Below are 27,833 nucleotides of genomic sequence, written 5' to 3' on the forward strand. Positions count from 1 at the left end.
TTAGATCAAAGAAGACACAAACTTGCAATCACAATAGCCCAAGAAAAGTTTGAACATCAATAACAACATCAACAATACCACAACTTACATGTCACACTATGAAATGAACCCCAATTAAAATATTTTTAATTAAAAAAAATTAAAAATTAATAATAATGTTGTCCGGAGTCTTCTTACTCTTTAATGACCCTTTAAAAAATTATAATTTTATATATTTAAAAAACATTTGTACTATTCTTTCATGTGATCTTCATTATCGCCAGTCCACCATCAAGCGGTAAAATGAGAAATAAGCAGTGCCACAGTAATTACACCCAATTGTATGTACATACCATCTGATAAGCGTCTTCCTGAAACAATTATCATTGTCTCTTCCAATAAAAACAGAGCAGTTTGCCAACGATTTTCATTTCCATTTATTCATAGAAATCCTCAAATTTTGCCATGGATAACTGAAGACACATACATTTATTTCAGATTATAGTAGTGGTAATATATGCTCAGGGAGGTGGAGGGTTCGAAATCCCATGGGCGAAGAACAAGGATTCGAAATGACCAATGAAGATAACAGCAGTACAAGCGAAGGGGGATCGAACAAGAACACCAATAAGGCCAAGTCTTGCAAGGGTTGCTTGTATTATTCCTCGCAGTTGAAGACCAAACACCGCAACCCTCTCTGCGTTGGATTCAGCAGGGCTTTACAACAAGGTACACCAATTCATGTTTATCCTACAAATGTCCCCAAAATTTGTTTAGGTTTTATCCCTTATCTTATTTTTCGGATCCAACTTTAATTCTCATGAATTTCGGTCGACTTTAAATGTCTATGGTTACGGGAAATTGCAATGAATTTGCATCTTTCAGATGTTATAGAAATAGGGAATGCTTGTGTTAAAAATCCGTGTAAATGTTTTTTGTATCACCTTTGGGGGCCTTTAAGACGTTCTTGAGGATTTCTCTGTGATTTTCTTTGGGAAGTGGTCTCCCACGGAGATCTATAAAAATATGAAGGTTCTAAATTTTAATTTAATTTTTCAATCACTTTGGTTGGATTGAAGTTTTTGGGCAGATTAAATTTGCTCTTAACTTCTGGGTTAGACTTTGTAGGTTGTTTAGGTTCCTATCACTTTCTAACATTTTGGTAAGTTTCCTTTTTGTTATAACCTTTGGCTTAGATACCTTGCCCAAGGGATGTCGATTCTGTAAAAGTAAACCTGGACTTGCACCTGGCATCGTGGTATTGTATAGGCGGCATCCAGACGTCGTATTTTATCCAAGTTGGATGTGGAATTTTATCCAATTTTAACGCTACATCATGTATCCAAGGGACTTGAACCAGCAAGTTTGATGTGATATCTATTCCAATATTAAATCTTTACCCCAATTTGGATGTGATATAATTTAATTTTAACTCTCTATCATTTACCCTTGCGATTTGGACCAGGGATTTGGATGTTATATTCTATGTATTAAAACTTTATGGTGTTTACTGGGGTCTGAACCCAGGACTCTCTTATGAGACTCCTGGTACTTTACTGCTTTAACTCCTCCTATTCGATGTGTTTAGACTACTTTCTGAGTGTCGAGAATTTTCAGAAAGCCATGCTTATCGCAAAAACTGTTGAATTTGTTTTTTATAGTTCTCATTAGAAATTTATCTGTCTGTGAAAATTTCTGCCTAATTAGAGGGATTTGGAATATTCTGAAGAAAATGTTTTTGATTGCATTTGAACAACGAGGCTATTCAGATAAGTATGTCTATGTTCGTCACTTTTCCCGCTTTACGGATATACAATAAATTACATTTAATTTGGTTCTTAATTCTTATTTCGAATGTTGTAAAAGTTTAACTTGTAGCTCTGCTTGCGAAATTATATTGCAATGAAAATTTCAGAATATTAGATGTTTTGAAATGGTTCCTTAAAAAGGTTATTGATTGCTTTTTGAACAGTGCTTTAGAAAAAAACAGTTAGGAGTTTATATAAGTACCCATACATTTGGCACTGATATGTGAAATTTCAATGAAACACAGGTTAACATTAATGGTCACAACTAGCTAGTCTGACAAATTTTCAGGGCTTGAAGAATCACAAGCAGTAAAAGAATTACGACTTACGAGCGATAAATTTGCAAATTTGGGCTTTTTCCACTGCACACACATACTTCATTCAGCTTGCCTCTTTCTCAATTGGATTGGGGAGAAGGGAGAGACCAAATCCTTGAGGATGAGATGTAAAGAGAGATCATCAACAGATGATATGAAATAGAGGTGCATTAGAATCTTGAAAGTTCTCTCATATTATTTGCTCAGTAAACTGGGTGATTCCTGAACTGAAACAGAGGTGCGTTGTGCACCCATGGCACCATATATTGGAAGGCAATCAAAATTGACCATTGGATCCTGAACATATATACTCAACATAGTCCTGAACTCAAGAATGACTGATCGTGTATGCTAAAAAAAATGATGTAGGATGCTTTCTGTCTTTCTTATGCCCAAAAAATTAATATTTAGCAATCAAATTATCTCAAATTTTCCATGAACGAGGAAGGAAAGTGGGAACATGCTTGCTGCTTTAAGTCATCCTTTAAGGTCTTTCAGGTGCATCCAGCAAGGGAAGGAGAACAATTCTTTTCATAGTTTGGGAGCAAAATTGGAGATCGTGGTGCAGTGTGCATGTGATAATCTGAATGCTGAAAAACAGAGGCCCATTTGCGGGAGTCATTTCTAAAGAATCTCCCAAGGTTCTGAAGCTTTCCAAGATGGCATTCTATTTCCATCCTGCATTTTCAATCTCAATTTTTACTCCACAAAAATTCTATTGTGGTTTGCAAAAAAATATCACTCATATCTTGACCTATTGGTCAAGCACCCTAACATCCCACATTGGTTAATTAATTATGGACCCATGGTTTTTGCTTTGCAAAAATGCAATTGAATGGTTTGCAAATACTGTAGCTTACCTCTCAACCAGTTGGTTGAGCTCCCTAACCTCTTACATTGCAAAAATATTGTTAGATTCCTACCTCGCACTATATAATCAATTTTCAAAACTCAACATTTCGTAAAGTGGTTATAAGCTTTAAGAGCCTCAATCAATGAAATACAAAATAGAGGGCCCTATGTGATAATGAAACAAGGGATTAAGTACAAATTAAAGAAATGATATCCACGGGTTGAATTTTGATGTCACTTTTTGCTGCTTTTATAACATCTCTCTTAGCTTTCAGACTAGGTAAAGCACTGTATTACTGATTTGGTTAATTATTCTTTTCTAGGAAAGAGAATGGTCTGGCTAGATATTTGCTGGGCTGGTGAAAGAAAATAAATGTTTATAACAGAGTGAACAATACAATTGGATTCTTGCTGATCTTGTCCTTTACATGGAAATTCTATTTTTAATATCCATTGTTATCTTATTTTCCTGTAATCAGATAAATATCATTACCGTGAGGCTTTATGATGGCATTCTGCAATGGTGATTCTTCTATGCTAAAGATCCAACAAGAAAATAATAACATAATATCAAAATTCGTCTACTTTCAGAATGTGCTTGTTGCAAAAGAAGTAGTATTAGGAGATTATAAGCAAAACAATTGCAAGGAAATGGAAATCTGTTACCGTTGCCATAGCTTCAGTCTAAGGACACGCCTTAAAACAAAGTTAGCATGACAGAATAATAATGCAAAGCTTCATATTTATTGTAGGTCCACATATAGTTTGAAAAGTTGGTGGAATAATATTAGCTGACAATCAAATTGTATTGAGGCAAAGCAATCTGGGTATATATTCTAAAATACAGGCATTAATTAGGAATGACTTATGAAGTGAGTTTGGTTACATCACTGCCAAGTGAGACACGAAGTCAATGTATTAAGCCTCATTATGCCAACATTCGACTGATGAATACTAAGAGGGGGGGTGAATTAGTATGCCAAAAATCTTTGCACTAAAACACTTACACAGTCTAGAGATAAACCGGTAAAGCAGTCTGACAATCAAACTGGTTATCACACATACAAACCAAAATGCGAATAAACCATTCACCCACAAAAGCAATACAACCATAACACAAGATATTTGACGTGGAAACCCAACTGGGAAAAACCACGGTGAGATGGAACTCACAAGTCACTGTCTGCAGAATAGAAACCAGACCGGTTAAGGTCAGACCGGTTAAGGTCTTACAATGTTCTTCACCAGAACAGATCCTGTTAAGAATCTCAATCTCTGTTAGGAGATAAGTCCGATTAAAGACTACCTTGTTAGAGGATTTTAGATTCACGTGTGAACCACCTTGTTAGAGGATTTTACAAAGGCTTTGAGGCCTACTCGGTTAAGGGCTACAAACTTGTCAAAGATGTGAGTAATCAACAAGTGTTTGATCTATCTACTAGCACAAACTGCTTGGTTAGATCCAGTATGCTCACAGCTAATGCATTCCGGCATTACTTCAGTCTTCTCTATCTTACTCTGAGTTACAACTCGATCTCCTCTCATAAGATCGCTCTACTCTTTCACCTTAAACCCTAGCTCAACATAAACCCTATTCACAGCTCTTTCAACAACTACTAAAACCCTAGACATGATGTCCTTTTAAAGGAATCTGATTTCATGTTGGTCCAATAGGATTACATTACAATTTCCTAGGTTCAGTGAATCTAGACATACTCAGTAACACGACACAAGAATCACCGTCAATGTGTCGGCACCGTCAAACAATCGGTGGATTGGTAACTCATCACAAAATACCGGTTGGTAACTCATCATAGAGTGTTACTGGTTCATACAAAATGCCGATTGCCGGTTTGACAAAAATGAAGACTGGTAAGAATGTGTTGTGCTGCTTTGCTTCCTTGTACCGCTTGTGATCTGCGAACCGCTTGGGGTCGACATGCCGCTTCAGACTGGGAAAACACATTCTGCAAAATCACTACTAGTCTAAAGACTAGAGTACAACATACCGGTTGGAACAAATACCGGTTGAGCATGAGCTCATACATATAAAGGGGATCTCAATACTAGTGTGTGTCCATCAATGACAATCACAACATAAACATCAAAAATGCCAACATCGACAACTCAATTTGTATTTCTATTTACCTTTGTATTTTTGTTCACTAAAGTGTAAAACTCCACCACCATAAGGATTCAAACATTTGACCTCCACTATGGTGTACACGTGCCTTCATATTAGGCTAACTCACACTGTATATGTGGTGATTGACAGGATAATTTCTCTAAAATGATAGGCGCATGTTATGTAGTCTGGAAATTGAATAAAGAGAAAGCAAAATTTGTCTGTTTAGTTTGATTATGAATTTCTTGTTTTTTTATGCATGCATGTAGTTTAGAGCTTACACAAAATGCCTCATGGATTCTAGTTTGTCTTAATGCTTTTTAATTTTAAATGAATGAATAGACAAATGCTTGATGTAGTGCCTAAAGACAGATTTGCAACAGGATCTTTAATTATGATGACGGAAGTTTCAATTAATCTTTGGTTAAAAACTTCTAAGCTCTGATGTCTCTGGTAACGTTGTGGAAGATCCAAAGCCTTTTCAAGTAGCTATTGCATGATATGTGCTTTAAGGGTGACAAGCCTTATAAGTTCTCTTTTGGTCTTTTTACCATTTCTGATTTATTTTTCTCTGTGTACTATTTTTTCTGATTTACCAAACATTTTCTCTGTTCCCTTGCTGCTTGCATGTTTGGAATTTCTTTCCCGAGTTCTTTTTATGCCTCTCCAATTAGGTCTTCATCCATTACACATTCAATCTATGTAATTTATATATTGAAGTTAATAGGTTAGAAGAGCTAAAACATTGGACAAATATGCTTACTATTTTAAATGTTGAATGAACAGCACCAAACTATGTCGAAGTAGGGTCTGATATAGAGGCTTCAAATGAGGGACGGAGCTTGGAAGATTTTAAGTATGCTTGTGTTGGCTATTCAGCTTATGCAAACAAGAAAGATACACCAGCTGATCAACACGGACAGGCAGAGTTGCCATATTGTGTAGGCATCGAGGTAAAATGATTACATATCAAAATTAGCTTCATTTATTTATATTATTATGCTTTAGCTTGATGTGTACTGTATGATTCATTTTTTAGTAGACATGGTGAAAGTTGGATCAGCATATTATTATGGTTATGTTGTATTATTCCAGAAGGCATTGTTATTCTTTAAGTCACATTACTTGCTTTTATTTTTCATATTCTTTTATGCCTCATGGATTAGATGGGTCTTGTTGACTTTGTCTCTTATCAAAATATGTGGTATTAATCCTATCTTTGAGCATGGTTTATCATGAATATATTTTGAAGAATCTAGTGAAACTAGGAGATACATCTTGAGGCGTGTCCCTGGTACTGGAAATGTCTTCTTATATGAGAATAATTCTTTTCACATCTCCTTGTGATTCTTGAGAATAATCTAGACTTGAACAATCATCTCCCAGTAAAAAAACAGAAAACAGTAGTAAATAAAGGAAAGATCAAAGTGCCTTGATCTGTTTGGTTTAAAATTTAATTTTTTATACATTCTTTGTCATTTGATAGTTGTTTACTTGTTGTGCACCCACAGACACACACACACAGATGTATGTATGTATATTATACATATATGTATATGTATATATACACACACACACACACCTAATGCGCTCTGGATTTTCCCTATTCTCAGAAAATTTCAATGCATCATCCTAGTGATGCCTCTTCTATCCCCTAGAATTTGATCCCTCTCCACAACATACCTTCCCTTGTACTTAATCTTTTATAATTTTATCCCACTAAATTATTTTTCATATCCTGGCATTTCCCAGCACATCCATACTTTTTTTCAAAAGTGTTGCCCCTGGCCCCATCCCAGTTCGAGTCTAGTAGTAACTATGAAAGGATCATAATAGCTGGTGCTATTGATAGTAGAATTTTGTGCTTCTTAAATCTTGTATTATGAAATTTAAATTGCATTTTAACTCTATTTTTTGGGTTCTAATTTGCTTGATTTTACTTGCAGCTATTGGTTGACAGGAGAGCATCAGCAGGAACACCGGTTCGTGAACATGAACATGCTCATAGGAAGGAAGGTTGGTTGGACTTTATATCTCCTTTTTACCATGCAGATTGTTTGATTATGTTCACTAACATGTGCAAATGTCATTTAGAATCACCAATATAAATTGTTTAGCTTCCTTTATATTTAAACATTCATGTCTAAATGTTTGTCAATCATAGATGGGTGATGGGCAAATCAATACCAAATACTGGGGGTGATTGGATGACAATGGACTTGGAATTAATGATTGGATGACAATGGACTTGGAATTATTGATTGTGTTTTATGTTGCAATGCATGCATTGAATTTTGTGTACTGTTTGAGAAGACATTATTTCAATTTGTTGTCAAGTGAGTGTTTTATGTTGATGAATAAACTTACCATAAATCTATAATATGTTATGTTGTGTAACTATTACAGCAAAATACAAGATCATTGAAACTGAAGCAGAGGCATTCTTGGTAGACCAAAATTTTTGTAGACAAATAAATATACAATAAAATATAAAACTGTATGTTTGTTATGTCATGTAGAAAAATGGAAGATCATTGAAACTGATCTGGGAGCATCCTTGACAAACTGAAGTTTTCTTCCTGTTTCATGTGAAGATGGTTGTGTTTTGTACAACATAGATTACATTGAATGTATGCAGAGGTCGGTAGTCACATTGTACCATTTGTTTCTGTTTGATTGAACAAGATCATGGAGAGTCAACAGTTAGAAACGAATGAAAAGAACACCATTACAAGTGTGCACTTATGGTTAACAAAATTTAGGAGCAACGTAATCTCACGTGCAAATCAGGAAAGGAAAGATAAATTATTAAGAATCACAGACTTTTAAATTAATTTGCTACTCTAACTATAGTTCATATTTTGGTGTGCTTTTGCAAGTGGGATCCATCTACTGTACAATTTTTAGAAAATTGGCTTCTCCATCTATTGCATCAGGCCTATGTGCATCAATTTTGAGGTTGTTATTTGTCATCTGAAACATTGAAGTGATCACTGTTCAGTTAGAACAGTTGAAAATGGCCACTCTTCACACATTAGTAGGTCAGGGTTGGTATTGTCCCACTGTCATTTTGCTTTCTTTCTTAAAAAATTAGCAATGCTCCAGTTGATAGATAAATGCCAGAAAACATGAAAGCTATAAAAGACAAAGTAGGAGAGAGGGTATCTATTCTGTTAAACCTCATTGGGTATTTGCAGGTAGTGTCGTTTAACACTGAGAACATGCATCGTGGGGCATAAACATGGTTGCCATCATAGCTTGCTACTTTGACATAATTACACACATACACACACAAGCATCCACACACAGACTTCAATATAAGTATTATGTATGTGTTATTATTTTCTATGAAGTAATTGTAGTGCCTAACACTTTATTTGCAGCCGTAGCCTTCCATACAAGATCCTAAGGCTTGCACAGATTCAAGTAGGATCAGGTGTAGCCTAAGTTGCAAAGAATGCTCACTATAATTACACTCTTTGTCCAACAGTCTGCAGGCTTCTCAAAGATGTTGTGCTTTGTCATGCCTTTAAATAAAGTGGAGGGGACTTTTGTTAACGTGTCATCCCCAGAGGATTTTCAAAGAAAATTTACTGACACACTCCCAAAGCTCTTCCCCTTGTTCGTCATCTGGCCAAACAGTGCAGGAATTGTCTGCTTTAAAAGGTTCTCTGCTGTCCATACCTATAGGTCTGACTACTCACCAAAAGAGCACTGCTCCATAAAAGTTGTGGATATTCCTCTCCTAGTCTTGTCAAACATGAATCTCAAATGTGCCAATCAAATGCTTGCTTGACTGGTTGACTTCTTGTTCTTGAAGTAACGTTGCATGAAATAGTCCGAGAATTGACATTGTTAAGTGCAAACAGCATTAAGGAAAGATTATGACAGCATTAAGAGGGCACACATAGCATGAATTTGGACAGAAAACACAAGAATTGACTTGGAAAAACCAAATGTGAGGGAATAATCTAGAAGACTAAGGCTTTACCTTGTTCAAACATTAGCTCCTTTGCTGGTTATTAGTTTTACTGTCTTCTAGAACCCTTCTTCGATACCTTCCACTATGAATTTGATGCCTAAACATCCAAACAACAGTGCCATTACTCTCTAGCTTTTCCAATTACTGTTAACAATTATAACACTAGTTAATTTCTACAAAAGTGCAGAATTGCAGTCCATACAACTAAAATGAACACCTTCTACATCCTTCCAAATGGTATTAAAGTTTCTTGAATTACAAGATATCTGAGAGGTGAAGTTCAAATGCCTTAGGAAGGCCACGAGACAAACTAAGAAATGCCAACTCCCCTTCTAAGTTTTGCACCTGCCTTTTAGTTTTTATGTTTGACATGTTTGAACACATTATGTGCACTTTATTATGAACAAACAGGTTGGACCCTAGTTGAACCTTCCAGCGATACTTTTTTTTTGAAATTAGTAGAATTCTCCTCGATCACTCAGGTGGCTTCTGTTCATGTCTTACACTTCTGTATCTCCTATAACTTGATGTTTGATCATCTACCTTAATAGGAAATGAGTCGTCTTATTCTTATTCATTGAGAATTCTTCGAGAAATTGACTTAATGGGGTTGTTAGTTGTCCAATTAGGAGGTTTTTGTACCCCCAACACCTAGTTACTCAACAGATTAGGAAACATTTCCCTCATCTTATCTGTAGGATAGTACCTTAATTGACCTTTCAGACCAACCTGTCAAGTCACTCCTTTTCACCCGTTGTTTCACTAGCAAAATCACACCTTTGTTGATTTTTCTTGTGTTTCGGTTCACTTGTTACACAGGGACATGTCTTGCCCGCAAAACCCTATGTCTCCATCCCTAAAGCCATTTCGAGGACAAGGGGATAATAGGAGACATCCCTTGTCGGTCCCTTGTCTCCATGGTTTTTTGATCATGTCTCCTCAAAACAGGCACTTTGGAGGGCCCTGATCATAGGGGACATCTAGAATGCTTTACCAAAAAAATCAAAATAAGGAAAAAGAAAAAAAGGGCCATGCCCCTTATCATACCCTAAACCCTCTTTCTAACGAATAGACACTCCCATTTGCAACTCAACTACCATAATCAATTTGGATTTTACACTTGCAACTGTGAAAAGGAAGGAAGAATTACTCACCACTGTTTGTTGGATATTCTTTTATTTTTTGGGACCTTTCATTGTAATAAACACAATGAAATTCTAATAATTGAACATGAAATATGGAATTTTGAGTTTGATGCATTATGTGAACATCCAATCTTGAATCTTTATGTCCTGTACAACTAAACTTGTAAATCACTTTCTTTCTCTCTATCTATCTATACGTTATATTGTTGCTCTTTGTCCCCAAAATATTGCCTCCCAAATTGCGATCTTTGTCTTGGAAATGCTACAAAACATTGGAATTAGAAGCAAGGTCATATATGTTGTCGGGTAATCACGTATGTGTTAAAGGTTGACGGTTAACTGACGGTTGCCGACAGTTGGCACCGGGTAATCATGCCGACACCTATATAGTCATCCTTGTTTCTAGTTTGAGGGAGGATAGTATAGGCTCGATGTTATCTGATGTTGTCTGCCAATGGGCTGGTGGACCAGGCTGAGTGGGTGCTGCAATTTCCAGCCACACTGAGGGGAGTAGCCATTGATTGGTACTCCGACATAGATAAACAAAAGGTGACTACATGGGCTAACTTACAAAAAGAATTTCAAGTAGAGTTTTGGCTCCTACGAGACGATAATGAATTTGTGGCCGAAATCTACAGTACAAAACAAGGCAAAAAGGAGACGGTCCGTGCGTATGGCTAGAGGCTGAAAGAGTTGTTGGGGAAGATGGATAGCCAGCCAGTAGACGGGTTGAAGAAGAGATGGTTTGTGGAAGGATTGAGGCCTTCTCTTCAGAAAAAAAATGAAGATTGTACCGCCCACATCATACAACGATGCATACAACAAGGCGATGGACCTAGAGAGTGAACATAAAACATCTAAAAAGAAGGACAAATCCTCGTCCGACTAAGATGACTCCTCGGAAGAAAGCAACAACGGCGGGGAATCCAGCAAGAAGGTCCAGGCGCTCCAGAAAGACATGGAGCGAATGATGAAAGAGTTTAAAACAATGAAGGGGAGCACGAGAAAAACCGAGGAAGGCAATTTATGGTGTACTAAATGCAGAGCTAACGGGCACACGAAAGGTTCTTGCTCGAAGAAGGCTTGCTGTGACATTTGCCAAATAATGGGACATTTGACGAAGGAATGCCCTTATAATATGAAGACGAGGAATCAAAGATCCTCTTTACACAAGAGCAACCGTCAGCGTCCGCAGTAGCGGGCACGTCCCAGCCCACCAATAACAATGCATCATCTGGCGGGTAATGGAATAACCGGTGGGGAGGAAAAAGCAATAACAATAATAACAATAACAATTGGAGCCGGATCCAGTACGACGCAAAAGGGCGACCAATGATCTAGTGTAGGGCCTGCAACCAATGGGGGCACTTCGCCAGAGACTACACAACGGAAGAAACCTTGCAAAAGTTGTGTAAGTGGTGTGGACCAGGAGATCATGATGACGGAAACTGCCCAAAATCCAGGGTCAACCTACTAAACATCGAGGGAACGAGAACGGAGGAGCCGATATTGGCTCTCACAAGGTCGAAGACGAAGAAAGCCACCTACCCTGACCCACGTATGAAGGAACAACGAACATTGGAGGCGACAACAGAGGGACACCTACAAAGGGACACCTACGAGGCGGCAAGTACCTCCCGCTTGAAGGCAGAGGAAAATATTCTGAAGCAAATGTTGCAGATAGAAATACCCGTAAAAGTGAAGGACCTTCTGGAAACAATGCCTCAACTACGTATGACACTCTTGCGTTCAGTACAAATAACCACGCAAAGTCGGATAACCCAGGGTACGGATGCCTCTGGTGGGTCGGCAACAGACCCCTTGATCCTGACATTGAACAACGGTTGGCATCCAACAGTCGTTGAAATGGGCATACTTGGGACCATCCTAACAGACGCCATTGTAGATGGCAGGTCTGGGGTAAATGTCCTTCTTGAAGAAACCTGGAAGAAGCTTGGCAAACCGACATTATGGCCACCAACTTTTAACTTGCTTAGCGTAGACCAACATGGGATAAAACCCCTGGGAACGCTTATGGCACAGCAAGTGACGATCAGAACACAACCATTTGTCTTGGATTTTGTAGTGATCCCACTTAAGAAGAAGGGCTACGACGCCTTCTTAGGGAGAGGGTGGCTGGTCAAAGCAAAGGTGAATCACAATTGGAAGAAGAACACCCTCTCCATGGAGAAAGATGGACAGAAGTACGTCATTGACCTCATGAACCGGGCCGTCACCGAGGAGCTCGCATCAAACTCTGATTCAGAAGACTCAAACAGATGGGAGTGGGATTCCTACGAAGGTAGAGACAACATGGAACCAAATAATGAAGGAGTGTTTGAACTGGACGGTTGCTCAGAGGACGACATATGCTCATTGAATGGACTCTTCCATTGGCAGATGGAGGATTATGAGTTGTTCCAGTGTAACATGGTCCAGATAGAGGAGCTAGAGGAGAACAGGTTCCCGCCAGCGTACAGAGAGTACATGGAAGGGGACACATCTGTAAATGAAGCACCGACACACGAGTTTGACATGGCGAAACCCATTCGGTACGAGGAGCCTTCCGTAAAAGCCACGAACCTTGGTGAAGAAGCTGCGCCTAAGAATATTCTGGTAGGTGATGATTGGAACCCTGTATTAAAAGTTGCCGCATTAAAATTTTTCATGGAATATAAGGACATGTTTGCATGGAGCTATAAAGACTTGAAGGGCATACCACTAGAACTATGTGTACACCGGATTCCTTTGGTACCGGGAGCCGTACCTATACGAAAAAGGCCGTACAGGATGATCAAGAATTATGTGGCAAGGGTAAATGACGAGATTGAGCGTATGCTCGAAGCGGGGATCATTTTTAAGGTGCAAACCAGCGAATGGGTATCCCCGATTGTGATATCCCTGAAGAAAGAGGCCAATCAGATCAGAATCTGTGTCGACTTCAGGTGCCTCAATGCAGTCACTATCAAGGACCCCTTCCCTATACCATTCATCGACACCATTTTGGAGGAAGTGGCTGAGCACGAAATATACTCGTTTATGGACGGATTTTCTAGTTATAACCAGATATCCATCGTAAAGGAGGATAAGTTGAAGACAACCTTTGTGGTGGAAGATGGCATCTATGCATATAACAGAATGCCCTTCAGCCTATGCAATGTGCCAACAACCTTTCAAAGAATAATCCTCCACATATTTGACAAAATGTCGGTGGGCAACTTCAAGGCTTTCTTAGACGACTGGTCAATTTACAGCACATAGGATGCACATTTAGCGGCTCTTGGGGAATGCATGGAAAGATGCAGGAGGGCGCGACTGGCACTAAATCCCAAAAAGTGCAGATTCATGGTCCCCCAAGGGAAGTTACTGGGACACATTGCATGCAAGGTTGGATTGAAAACCGACCCGGACAAGGTTCGGGTGATCGTGAAAATGGAGGCACCAGCGGACGTCACTGGAGTGAAGTCCTTTCTCGGACACATTGGGTACTATAGGAGATTCATCAAGAACTTCGCTCAAGTGTCGTACCCATTGGACAAACTGACACGGAGAGAACCGTATGCGTGGGGAACGACGCAGGAAGAAGCATATCAAGAATTGAAGACACGACTAGTGGGTGCGCCAATTCTTACGTACCCGAACTGGGACAAGGAGTTCCATGTCGACGTAGACGCGTCCAACTTTGCAATTGGAGCCACACTGACATAAGTTGGGGACCACAGACTGGACCACCCGGTTTACTTTGCGAGTCGATTGTTGTCAAAGGCCTAAAAGAACTACAACACGAAAAGAGAAGCCCTAGGGATGGTGTATTCGGTCCAGAAATTCTGGCACTATCTTTTGGCAACGCCATTTACATTTTATGTGGACCACCAGGTGTTGATGTACTTGGTCAACAAGCCGATCATCCAAGGACGGATAAGTCGGTGGTTACTCCTACAAGAGTTTACATTCAATATCATTGTCCGACTTAGGAAAAGCCATGTGATTACTTATCAATTGTCAAGGATCAGGTCTGGCGAGCCGGCCGAGGGAGTCAACGAAGACTTTTCGAATGCTCATCTATTTTGAATTGCTGTCTTGCTTGCTTGGTACACCAGTGTGGGGCAGTACCTTTCAACGTCACAGTTTCCAAAGGAGATGCCGCTAGGAGAAAGAAGGAAGTTGGTGCTCCGCAATAGGACGTTTCAATTAATCAATGGCCTCTTGTATAAAATGGGACCTGACACAAGTCCTATGGCGTTGTGTTGTAGAAGAAGAGGTAGAGGGCATCTTGAGGGAAGCACACGAAGGGCCGACAGGTGGACATATGGGGCCAGATACAATTTCCAAGAAAGTGTTGTTGGTAGGACTTTGGTGGCCGACACTCTATAACGATGCCTGGGAATGGGTGATTAGTTGTGATACGTGCCAGGGTCGAAAGGCCTCTTAAGAGGGATTTCATGCCGCTCAACCCATCGCATGCATAGGAGCTATTCGAACGATGGGGGCTAGATTTTATCGGACCCCTGAAGCCAAGTAGAGCGCGCCGATGCAGGAACATCGTGGCGGCGACAGAGTACTTAACAAAGTGGGTCGAGGCACAAGCTCTTCGAGACAACTCAACAATCAGCACGACAAAGTTTATCTATGAACAGATCATCACTCGATATGGAATTCCTATCCATTTGACGAGCGATCGGGGGGGCCACTTCGTAAACCACATCATTCGACTGCTAACCATAGAGTTTAAAATTTTCCACTCCCTGTCAAGCCCCCTATTACCCTCGAGTGAATGGGCAAGCCGAGACAACCAATAAAATAATAGTCTCTCATTTATAAGTTGTGTGGGGTCGAAAAAGATGATTGGGAGAAACGACTACCATCGGTACTCTGGGCCTTCCGAACAACGTATAAAGTGACCATCGGCCAGACCCCTTTTCAGTTGATGTACGGACAAGAAGCCGTGGTGCCGGTGGAGTTCATGGTGCCGAATCTTCGGATTGCCATCGAGAATCGGCTGGGTGACATGGAAAGCCTAAGGGAGAGGTTGTATGCCTTGAACAAGTTGGATGAATGGTGAATGATGGCACAATGGGCCACAGAGGCAGCCCAACAAAGATGGAAGGTTTGGCACGACAAGCATCTTAGGCGAATGAGATTTACTCCGGGGTAATTAGTGTTGAAATTCAATGGGCGGAACAATATCAAACCTGGTAAATTTAAAGTACGATGGCTCGGTCCCTTCAAGGTGCGCGAGGTCAGTGCAAACGGAGCAATTAAATTGTGGACGCTCGATGGGAAGGAGGTGCTGGACGCCGTAAATGGGTCGAAACTAAAATTGTATCACGAGAGGCGTTCGAAGGACCCCACCGGATGAGCAAGTTAAAAATAAAAAATAAAAAAAATCCGTACGATCGTATGGAAAAGGACGTACAACCGTACTCTAAAAAAAGTTAAAAAAATAAAAAAAAGGATAATTTTTTTTTCACGGCTGTACAACAGTTAAAAAAAAGAAAAGAAAATCCGTACGACCGTACGGAAAAAGCCGTACAACCGTACGGAAAAGCCATTATATTGGAAAAAAAGGTTGGGCTCACAAGATAAATCCGTACTATTGATCCATACGGTATGTTGGGGGAAAATCCTTACAAAATCAATACGACACACATAGACATGAGCGTTCCGTCCATACGATGGAGAAAAGAAATCTGCACATTATGGAATATGAATTCCGTACAGTATTAAATCAAATTCCGAACATCATGAAATGAAATCCGTACGTGCAGAAGGTGAAATCCGTACGGCCAAGGAAGGCATTGAGATTAGAGTGTGCTAGAGAAGTTGAGATAGGGTGTGAATTCTGAGAAGGATATAAGTGTGCAAGCAGGGTACAAATTCATCGATGGAGTTAGGTAGCAGGAAATTGAAGAAGTTAGATTGGAGGAAGGAGTTACAAAAATCCGAGAACTCATTGTGACAACTATCTGGAAGGAGCAGAATGGCGGATTCGAGCAATGCTGGCAAAGCGAAAAAAGGTGGTGCAACTAGATGAAGGAAAGAAAGCAATGCCAACAAAAATTACAGCAGAAACAGTTACATTCGAAGGTTTGAGCGGAAGTGTGTGTCAGACATGGTGGGTGGAAGCACAAACCCCAGATGACACTGCGCTGAAGACATCATTGGGTAGGGCACACGTGCATTGGGCTATATAGATTCCTGTTTTCGCCATACGCGACTTCGAGCCATACCGCCGCATGTTAATTAAAACCTATAATGCAAAGCTGCAAGTATCGACATTCAAATACCAAGACACAGATATTGTTGTTTCCTTCGCACCAGACTCTTTCGCTCAGGCGTTTGGTATTCCAGACGAGAGCAAGGAGGTGGACAGGAATTCCATGAAAATGTCAGTCGAGAGGAAGACGCAACTCCTACAACGGATATGCCGCAATAATTTGTCAGCAGCCGAATGGGGGAGGATAACTGCATCGAAGGGTAGGGGTTTGAAGAAATCTTTCATCGTACCAGGAGGGTGGCAGTGTTTGCTCGATGTAATGAAGAGCCGCCTCACGAGAGCCAACATGGCATCCGACACGGCGGTACTTATGATCGCGTTGATGGATGGATTGCGGAACGACATGGTGTATAACTGGGCGACGGTGCTTTCAGATAAAATCAATGAATTTTTGACTCTGAAGCAGCGTTCTACATGCCCTTCCATGCCATCGGTCTTTTCTTAGATGCAGTACACACACAGGTGGCTCTGGAACGGTGGGTATGGAAGCCAAGTAGTAGCATTGACCCCTTGCAGCCCCCAATTTTTTATTGGACCCACCTCGACACCTCCACAGGTGGTGGAGATGCATAGTCTAGTAAGAAGCGAAGGAGACCAGTCTAGGTGATTGTTTCTGAGAGTGAGGCAGAGACCGTAGAAGAGGTTGGTAGTAGCAGTGGGGAATTTGATGATGGTTCGTCCAGGAACAATGGTGGAGACGATGCGTTTCGCCTTACAGGTCGGAGAGAGGTGCAGGAGAGCCCTCGTATGGGGGAGAGTGTTGACGACACTGTGACTTTTGGACATATACCTTGAGGAACTTGGGGGCCTCTATCTGGTAGGTCAAGCCCCCAGAGGAAGCCAATACAAGCCACATCCTCTTTACACCGACATTTTTGAGTGTGGATGGCCAGGTGACGACACTCTCGCGTACGTGGGTGATAGTTGGTACCATCTCAGCAGTCCTTGTGCCGGGTTTTGGACAGTTGCATCCTCCACTAGCACAGGTTCCCGCACAGATGCCAGCACAAAGGGTTGTAGGGAGTACGCCCTCCTTCGTGGAACCGACAGTATAGACCTTGGAGGGAGGTGCGAACATGGCAGAGGATGACGCCTCTATGGATACATGGTTGGGTCGCTATGCAGCTCCCCCCCTGACGCTAGTGGGACCACCGCCCGCATCCCCATGACCACCTCCGAAGGCTGTTGTGGACTTGGAGGGGGATAGTTCTTCTCCCCAGCAGGAGAACACCAGGACACTGCATGAGACAAAGGGGTTGGGAGAGGATGCCCCTCAGCTAGATCTGCAGATTGGGGACCTTGCGGAGAGCTAGCCCAGTGGGATGGGCCAGTTTTTAGCCGAGGTTGAGGCATGTGCTCGGCGGTGGGCAACTTCAGTGCAAGAGCGGACTCTCGGCCCGCCAGCCTTAGAGGGTCTCCTGGCATTTGCCACAGGGGGCTGGGTTGAGGCGTTTGGGTGATGTTTTGAGGATAGGGGTTGGCTTGAGGTTGAGCTCCCTGTGATGTTGGAGGAGTGGCAGTACTCGGGGGTGGCTGGAGAGAGTGGGATGCAGTTCCTACTTAGGAGAGTGGAGCAGTCTATTCGGGATGGTTATTATCAGCTTAGGCAGACTCAGCACAATGCGGAGACGGCGTGGGTGGCCGCACTGGCAGCTCGAGCGGAGCTGGCCACCTGTGTTCCACCTCTTGAGTTGGAGCTTGCTTAGCAGCGAGCTAGGGCCAGTAGCCTGGAGAAGGAGTTGGCAGCTGCCACGGGTGAGCGAGCATTGTTGGAGACCCGACTCACTTCTGCCCTTGGCAACTGTCCATATGGTGAAGCGGTCGAGGGAGCGACAATTGGTCGCCGAGAGGGATCTTCGCCACCGTACACAGCAGGTGTACCAGCTGCGGGAGCAGATGGTAGCCACATCAATGGGCCCTTCTTCATTAGGGACGCCCTCTGTACCCCCTCCGTCTTGAGTTTCTTTTGTTGTATATGTTGCATCATTCCCATTTTGGTTGTATGTCGTCCGGAGACGATCCTTCTTTTTTGGGGGGATGATGTTGTCGGGTAATTACGTATGTGTTAGTTTTTGTGTTAAAGGTCGGCGGTTGCCGGCAGTTGGCACCAGGTAACCGTGCCGACACCTATATAGTTGTCCTTGTTTCCAGTTTAAGGGAGGATAGTACAGCCTTGATGTTATCTGATGTATTGGCACATGTTATCAATAAGAATGCAGTATTGTGTTCATCTATTTGTCTACATCTGTGTATATTGTCATATTCTGGTTTTTTGCAATGCACTAAACACAAACTCACATCCGTAGGGGAAAACAATATATATATATATATAGCCTCCCAAACTGCTTTCCCTAAAACACTTTCTGTTGTCCCCTACAATCGATGTCTTGGAAATGTCACAGAGCATAGGAATTAGGAACAAGGTCTTAAGTAGAGGGCACCAAAGGTTATTCAGCTTCATCTGACCTGGAAATGTTCAAAGAGACATAAGTTTTCAACATTAATCATGAATATATAAATTTACATAGGGAGACAAATTTATTTTGAAAACATTCTTACCAACTTGTCCAGTGATTTTAAATTGGTTCTATATAATAATGACTTTAGTTCTTTTGCTTCTCCTTAGTTTTTCCCCAACTCAGAATTTGTGCTGGTCATATCTTGTTTTGCACATAGCTCAAGACTTCTTTAGCCTCCCTTGCATTTGGAGGTGTATGCGCTGAATTTTCTCAATGAACTTTTCAGCATTGTGGGCTGTCAAATCCCCTCTATGTTGTACCCTGTGTGTTTGTTACATCACAACATGAAAGGGACTTATGGTATTAATCAAAACATGTTTCAAAAGGAGTTTATTAGTAGATGAATGCAAGAGCCTAGCGTAAGAACACTAGTTATACACCAAGTTATACGCCTAATTATTAGGATGTTTTGAATGTACTTTCGTAAGAAATGAATCTCCTATTCACCACTTTGGTTTTTACATTTGTTTGAGGGTGGAATTAAGTAGGTTTCTTTTTCAATTTCATGTCCATCTTCTCGCACAAAATGGGGTCTCTATCTGAAACAATGAAATTTAGCAAATCAAAATGAGCTGAAACATTGGCAAAAAAATTCAGCTGTTTCATTTGTCTTAATGGTTGTTTTAGAAGGAATAAGAACACGCATTTTGCTAAATTGATTGAACATAAAACATGTATGTGGCCCTATGAATACTACTTCTGTTACTGGGTGTAGGTATTTCTTGCTTTTTGTTGATGATTTCAGTCGTAAAATGTGGGTGTATTTCCTTAAGCACAAATCAGATGTGTTTACTGTATTTCAGAAATTTAAGGCCTTAGTAGAAAAAGAGTCGAGTTCTTCTATTATTACTCTTAGGTCTGATAATGGGGGGGAGTTTTGTTCTTCTGCTTTCTCTACTTTCTATGATACACATGGCATCAAATGTCAGTTAACCACACCATACACCCCTCGGCAAAACGGTGTTGTAGAACGTCGTAACCGCACCATTACCGAAATGGCTAGGTCTATGATGGAACATAGAAACATTCCTAAGAAATATTGGGCAGAAGCAGTGTTCACAACAGTCTATCTTCTTAATAGGTCACCCACTCATGTTGTTAAAAATAAGACTCTTGAGGAAGCATGGTCTGGTCGCAAATCTAGGATCAGCCATTTGAAAGTTTTTGGCTCTTTAGCTTATGTGTGGATTCCTGATGTCAAGCGCACTAAATTGGATTCCAAGAGTCAGAAGCTCATGTTTACAGGGTACAGTGACAACCATAAGGCTTACCGACTGATTGATGTAGACTCTGATCATCTTATCTTCAGTCGTGATGTTGTCTTTGATGAAGAACGAGGACCATTACAGCTTTCCTCGTCTCAGCAGCATTCTGAGGATCAACCTTTGAAGGCTTCTGACTTAGGTATCTGTCTTCCATTTGGTTCACCTGATGGGAGGGATGATGCAGATTCTGTATTTGATGATGCACTACTTGAGTTTCCTCCAGATCCTCCAGTAGATGCTTATCTTCCTCCTCCTCCTGATCCTGATCCGCTTCCTCTTCCAGTTATTCCTCCTGCTCCTGATGTTGGCACATCTACTCTTCGGCCTAAATGGTGGGCTAAGACCATTAGTGATCTTTGTCCTGATGAGCTCATTGAGGGTAGAGCTTCTAGAAATAAGGGCAAACAACAAAACACAGTTAATTTTGCTCTTATGGCTAACATCCACAGTATCTATGAGCCTCAAACATATGCAGAGGCCAAAGGGATTCCAGAGTGGGAACAGGCAATGGATGCTGAGTTCCAAACTCTTCAGAAGAATCACACCTGGGTTCTTTCAGATCTTCCTCCAGGGAAGAAACCCATTAGCTGTAAATGGGTATATAAGGTCAAGTATCATGCAAATGGTACCTTAGATAAATATAAGGCCAAATTAGTTGCTCGAGGATTCACACAGCGAGAAGGCATTGACTATGAGGAGACTTTTGCTCCTACTGCTAAGATGAGTACTATTCATCTTCTTCTTGCCATTGCAGCTCAGTATGGTTGGAAAGTCCATCAAATGGACGTGAAGAGTGCCTTCCTCAATGGTGAACTGCAGGAAGAAGTCTACATGACGTAGCCTCCTGGTTTCAAGGTTGCCGGTTCAGAACCGCAAGTGTGTAGACTTAGGAAAGCACTCTATGGACTTAAACAGGCTCCTCGAGCATGGTACATAAAAATTGATCAGTACTTGGTTGCTCATGGCTTTCAGTGTAGTCCTTCAGACAGTAATCTGTATATCAAATACTCTGGTAATGATATTCTCTTTCTTGTTGTCTATGTGGATGACTTGATCATTACTGGGAATTCAGCACATTTGATTTCAGAAATCAATAGGATTTGTGCAACACTTTTGATATGATAGATTTAGGACTTCTTCATTATTGTTTGGGTATTGAGGTTTGGCAGACTGATAGCAGCATCTTCCTTTCTTAGTCTAAGTATGCCAGAAGCTTGCTTGACAGGTTTCGAATGCAGGATTGCAAACCTGCTTCCACACCTATGGAGACTGGTCTGAAATTGTCAGCCAAGTCTGATTCTCCTCTTGTAGATGAAACACAATTCAGGCAACTAGTGGGCAGTCTCATCTATCTCACTGCCACTAGACCTGACTTCAGTTTTGCAGTGAGCTACATCTCACGCTTCATGACGGCCCCCAGGGCTGATCATTGGGTAGCAACGAAGCGTGTCCTGTGCTATGTGAAAGGCACCTCAGATTATGGGCTTCTTTACACTAGGAGTGATGATCCTCGACTCAGTGGGTTCACAGATTCAGATTGGGCAGGCTCAGTTGATGACAAGAAATCAACCTCTGGATATGTGTTCAGTTTGGGATCTAGTGCAGTCACCTGGACTAGTAAGAAGTAGCAGGCAGTGGCTCTCTCTTCGATAGAAGCAGAGTATAGAGGAGCTGTTAAGGCGGCTTGTGAGGCAGTTTGGCTTCGCCGGATGCTTGGAGATATGCAAATATCTCAAGTAGGTCCGACTCCCTTGTTTTCGGACAATCATGGAGTTCTCAAACTTGCCAAGAATCCAATCTTCCATGAAAGAACCAAACATATAGAACTTCATTGTCACTACAGTCGACAGTTGGTTGCAGACGGATCCATTCAGTTGCTGTATGTTCCTACCTCGGAGCAGTCAGCAGATATTTTCACCAAACCCCTCACTCCAGATAAGTTTGTAAAATTCAGGGGGTCTATTGGTGTAGTTGATAGATTGAGCATTAAGGGAGGGTATTAGAATAATACTTTATTATTTTATTATTAATGCTCAATATCGTAAACTTAGTGTAAATATCTTAATAAGATCTTGCTCGATCTTATTGGCAGTTTCTTTTTAGAAACTTGCCCTCTTGTAATCCTTTGTAATCCTATTTATTGAGCGTTTGCTCATTGTTAATAGACATCCAATTTTTTACCAATTACTTGCGTAATAATTAGGTCGGTCTTTTTTTGAAAGAGGGGGCAAAGCAAAGCTAATTGTCTGTTCTTTTTCTTACCTTGGCCGACCTGAGTCAAATTCGAGCATGTAGAGGGGTAAGAGAAGCATATAAAAATGGAGAAGTTCAAGATCGTTTTTTTACAATGCATTCACTTTCAATTCGAAAAGTATACCAAATCAAAGAAAGTGCGAATTAAAGAACAGCGTGGTATTTAAAAATAAGTTTGATTTTTATCAAGGAGTGCGGAATTCATTCAGATCTGAGTGCACAATAGTAAATAATTACCAGCACAAAGAAGATTAGGGCAAATTCGGATGCAGACCTAAAGGGACAGTTTGGTGCAAGTTTAAGTTTTTTTAATTTCCTCACCACAAGTTGCTTGTATTACTCATAATTCATAAGTGTTTGTTCTTTTTCAGGTATAGTTGCAAAGGCAAGTGAAGGTGAAGGAAGATGCCAAGAAGATTAAAGCATGTAAAGAGGTGTTTGCAGTCTTTGCGCTACAACATCAGTAGGATAAAGCTCAACATGTTCAAAGAGGAACTCCAAAGGTCCGAGACATTGCAACAAAGAGATACTTTCGCAAATCAAAGTGAAGGACTTCGCCTTGCAAGCATCAAGATGTCTGAATTACAAGAGTTCAATGTGGAAAAACATAAGACAATCTTGAATTTCCTTTCGCAAATCCAAGAATAGGTACCACTAGAAGGAAGATAATCCCAGTTGTGCAATGCAAGATTGAGGATCAAGTTACATCATAAAGTCGATATGTTCAAGAACAACACAATCACCAGGATGGAATGCATCACAAGGAAGATTTTCAAGTTAGAGGATTGAAAAGCAAATGTGATCCAGGCAGTAGATAGTTTCAGAAGATGATGCAATTTGGGAATATGTCTCACTACCTTCATCATGTTGAGCAAGTTGTATAATGTTGAGCATCAAGAGATATGCCTAAATCGCAAACACATTGTGATGATCTACATGTTGTGCGTGTTGAGGTGGCATCCTACTCATCATCAGGCCAATCAGGTTTGTGCCACATCAAGGCATCCAAGTTCGTTGAACCGGACTCGTTCAAGGGATGGAGAAAGTGACACATGGCTTCATCAAATATTATATTATGTACCTAACCTCGATTCCTATTGGTTAGAATTCAAAGGAGGACATGTATTTGTAATTATTTCATTGGTTAAGAAAATAGTTTGTTGTAATCAACCCTAATTAGGGTTTTATCTTGTAATCTTGGCCATTGATTTGAGAGTCAATCTAAGCCTTCAAAATGTAATGAGACCTCTATATAAGGTTCAAACCTCTCATTTGTAAAGGTTTATAGTTGCTAGCCAGATAGTTAGATGTAGAGTAGAATAGGAGGAGGAAAGAAGAAATGTTGCCGAGACTTGTTGAATCTAATACAAGATTCTCATTGAAGCGTGGTGGATTTCAATGTGTTGTAATGGAGAAATGTGATGATATCTTGATGGAATTCTCGTTTATACCATTTGTAATTTTCTGATTGTAAGTTATAGCGTATGGTTAGTCTGAACTTTATTAAGCACAAATTTGATTGTGAATGTTCACTTGAATTGTGCCAATCTTGGGTATTTGAATGAATGTTCATGATATAAAAACCCTTCATAATTCCTTAGAAGATTGCATCAGTTTTGTGTAGTTGTTTTTGCATGGTGAAGTAAAGCTTGATTAAGGAATCCGTCTATCAAAGCATCATCCTCTATTGTCATTGTTCTTAGGATTAGTATAGGCTTTCTAAACCCTTTATCCCTATTATCTTTAGTTTTCCAAGTAAGTTAGTATAGTCTCCACGTTCCAGCATAGTTCATAAACGTAAGTCCCCTTGTGATTCCAGCAAAATCACATCATATCACTGAGTCTATCCACAACAATTAAGTCGCATAGTTTGCATTGTAAACCTTGGAGTTTCCTTATTTGATCACATCATTTAGCATATAAGGTTTCTTTGTTCAAGAGCATAGAATACCTTGGTATTTTATTGTGTTCGAGGTGCATAAAAAACACATCAACAACTTTCTACCAATTTCACCCCCAAGGCTACAAAGCAGTGAAAATCTTGGAGATTTTTCTACGAAGTGAGATCCAAGCTCCACTAAGTTATAGAAAAAATTTCGAATTGATTTGATTTGTTTTGTGTAGATTATTATAGAATTATTTTGTTGCACCATTGTGGGTGCTTTAATAAGAGGCAAGGAAAGGAATCACATCACTCCTAGAAAGACTCCTTACAAAATAGGATCCATATAAAGAGGAGAGGGATACCATAATATTGGATTGTTTAAGGGTATAGATCAACAAGATTAATGGAGAAATCTTGTCAAATATGGATGAGAAGATAGAAGATCTCAAGGTGATGATTGGATGAATGGTATCTATCCAAGGTTCTAGAGATTCCCAGCAGATGGATCTTCACAACAAGCCTTAGTAAGAAGAAGAAGAATATAGAGTCAAAGGTTACTACACCAACAAATTTATAGGAAACTATAGAGGTGTACTTAGTATTGTTGGGGATGTGCCTCCCAAAGAAGATTCTGATCATGCCATTCAAATTGTAATAGGGCACAACCCACCATCCATCACCTCTTCCTTGAGGTTGCACCCAAAGGTTAGAGTAGTAGAACACATTCAACACTAGAATCTGGCATCCTTTAGTCTGACGGAGAACAAGGAAAAGGCACATAATAAAATGAAGAGGCAATTGGATCATCACAAAATTTTGACACAATTAGTGCTACTTAAGCTAGATGTCGAGGGAATACCCATCTTGGAGCTTGAGTTAATTTTCCAGACACACATGAATAAGCTTAAGATTAGGACAATCATAAAATACATGATTAGATGATAGTATTTTCTTGTCAACCTTGCTACATGAGAAGATGAATATTTTATGCAAAAGCATCCACAATTAATTAGCATTGAGGACAATACTTCTCTAAAGAGGGGGCCATGCGACACCCTTAATCCTATAGTGTGTGTAGGTTTGAGTTGTTGGCTCATGGTTACCTTAACTCTTAATCAAGTTATATGATCATTATTATATTTTTATTTAGACGATTAGGTTGCCCTAGGTGTTATATTTAGGTATCTAAGTTGCATTTGGTAACATCCAAGGAATAAGTTGGTTATATATAGGAGGTAAAGGTAAGTTATTATCATCACATTGAGTATTGTGTTCTTACTAGAACTATTGGGGGTATCCCCCGCAAAATGAAAGCAGGTTACCCCCTTGAAGTGGCATATTGTTATCAAGTATTTGGAGCATATTTACTATTGTATTTTTCCATTGTGCAAGTTGTTCCATTACATTTTTGTCACCCCAAAGTGACTTGAAACCTTAGTAGTGTGGGCTTCATCATTGGCTAAATCCTCCTATCCTTGAGCACACATAACTAACTCAACTTCTAATGAACTCTGACATGGAGATTGAAGTATTCTTGAAGCTCACAATCTCCTATGTTTGATTTCTTAGTACATGTTGGAACTCATTCATCAGCAGTCTGGTCTTCTCTCATTGGCTGAATCCTACAATCTTGTAGCACACAACCAACCCAACTTGTAGTGAATTCTGACTTGGAGATAGAAGTCTTCTTGAAGCTCACAATCTCCTATATTTGATTACATAGTGCACATGCTCTAACAAATTTCAAAAATCTGCATTATTCTCATATGCTTAAACAAAAGCCTCTTGCGCTAAAAGTTCAAATTGAGTGAGTGTCCCCAACTCTGAAATCAAATAAGGTTTAGACAACAAATTAGTTGGCTTTGAGTGACACTCTTCTTTTACCTAATAACCAATAGGAAACATTGTAAGAAACCCATTCAATTATTATGCCTAGCTTGTTGCAATTTAGATATAGCTAGCAAATATTAAAGAGGTTGGTGATCAGTGTACATTTTTTAATGTACACATCAAACCAACTTATTTTCTTTGTATTTGTTTATAGTTCATAACTCTTTTCTCTATAACAAAAAATAGGGTGCCAAGATAAGGGAGACTGCCTACTCCAGATGTTGCTCAAGCTTAAGAAACCTGTGTTTGAGCAAAGATAATAATGGTGTTGCTGGGGCATTTATTTTCATTAATTAAAATGATTGTTTAGAAACAGCACAAAGTTCGTCTCTCTTTTTTTGCCAATTTCTTGGATGTGTGAAACTATTTTAGATTATTGAGTGCCAGGGAATTTTAGGAATCGGCATTCCAAAAATGGAAAGTTAGAATTACGCAACACATGTTTTAGCAAGTATGCATTCTGTGTGTCCATAATCCGTCTCTTTAACTGCACAGACAGATTTTTGAGTTCTGAGCTATAATGAAGGCAGTTGTAGAATAATTGTTGATTAGTAGTCATGTGTACTGTGAGAATCGGTATTATTTTGAGAATTTTCTAGTCTGCTATCAGTATAAAATCTAAATTGAAGTAAGTTTTTTTAAAAACTCAAATCCTCTCTACCAATTTTTTATTTTTCCTCTAACAACTTCGATTAATGATCCGATGGCATTTGTAGAGGAAGAGAAAGAGTAATGACTTGTAACCAACGTATTGTCTTGTCATACTCTAAATAGGAAGTTGTTTATCTTATAATAATTTGCATAAAAAACTCACTTTGTTTTCTTGTATTGATTCTTGTAGAGACACCTGTCTTGCCTCGTCCACCTTCAACACATCGCCCTCCGCACACAATTGGTGATGAATTCATCGGCAGGTACACAGCTGAATGCTTTTCCAATAGTTGTAGCTTATTCACTTTCTGGGCATAAAGAAGGTTATTTCTATACATAGAATGGAAATATTTGTTAGATATAATTGGCTGAAAAAGGAAATTTGCAGATTTTACCGCAATGCTGGCCTTGTTGCTGGAGGAGTGGCTCGAAACCTGTACCGGGTTGGTAATTATGTTAAAGCTAATCTGGATGATATATTATATCCCTACCGTCGACGGCCCAAATAGTCAGCTTGATAATTCTTTGGTCAGATCAGTCTTTTTGTTCAATGATCCCATACAAGTTTAAACTGGGTTGTATTTAATATGGATTCCAGTATTTTTGAAGGAAAGGAGTGATTCCTTATGAAAAGTTCATTAATAGGATTTTATTTAATATCAGTGATCACTACCTGTGTTTAAAGAGATACAATAAAGTTAATATCATTGAGAACTATATGCTGGCAGCAGTAAAACTAATGATCTTTTTCTTTAAGAGAATTAGTTTTACAGCAGTTGTGATTTGACTTTTACTGGATTACCTTTATTAGACATGAAAGATCTCTTCTATTACAATCAGCTGTAAGTAATCAAATATTAATTGTGCATGCAAGTTTTTGCTCTA

General features: G+C 40.0%; 1 protein-coding gene across 1 annotated transcript; it reads left to right on the top strand.

Moving 5' to 3' along the window:
* The first annotated feature begins 254 nt into the window (after positions 1–254).
* On the top strand, positions 255–27,833 carry LOC131068217 (uncharacterized). Its single transcript, XM_058003410.2, has 5 exons — positions 255–708; positions 5,868–6,034; positions 7,028–7,097; positions 27,139–27,211; positions 27,337–27,833. The coding sequence occupies exons 1-5, from the start codon at positions 528–530 to the stop codon at positions 27,455–27,457; spliced, it is 612 nt and encodes a 203-aa protein (XP_057859393.1). The 5' UTR covers positions 255–527; the 3' UTR covers positions 27,458–27,833.

This window comes from Cryptomeria japonica, chromosome 1 (genome assembly GCF_030272615.1).
Source record: "Cryptomeria japonica chromosome 1, Sugi_1.0, whole genome shotgun sequence".
NCBI classification, from domain to species: Eukaryota; Viridiplantae; Streptophyta; class Pinopsida; order Cupressales; family Cupressaceae; genus Cryptomeria; species Cryptomeria japonica.

Bases quoted from the DNA above. Each gene is read 5' to 3' on its own strand.
- LOC131068217 (XM_058003410.2), top strand. From the start codon at position 528: ATGGGCGAAGAACAAGGATTCGAAATGACCAATGAAGATAACAGCAGT. The intron at 7,098-27,138 runs GTTGGTTGGACT...TGATTCTTGTAG, and splicing joins ACATGCTCATAGGAAGGAAG to AGACACCTGTCTTGCCTCGT. The intron at 27,212-27,336 runs GTACACAGCTGA...GGAAATTTGCAG, and splicing joins GGTGATGAATTCATCGGCAG to ATTTTACCGCAATGCTGGCC.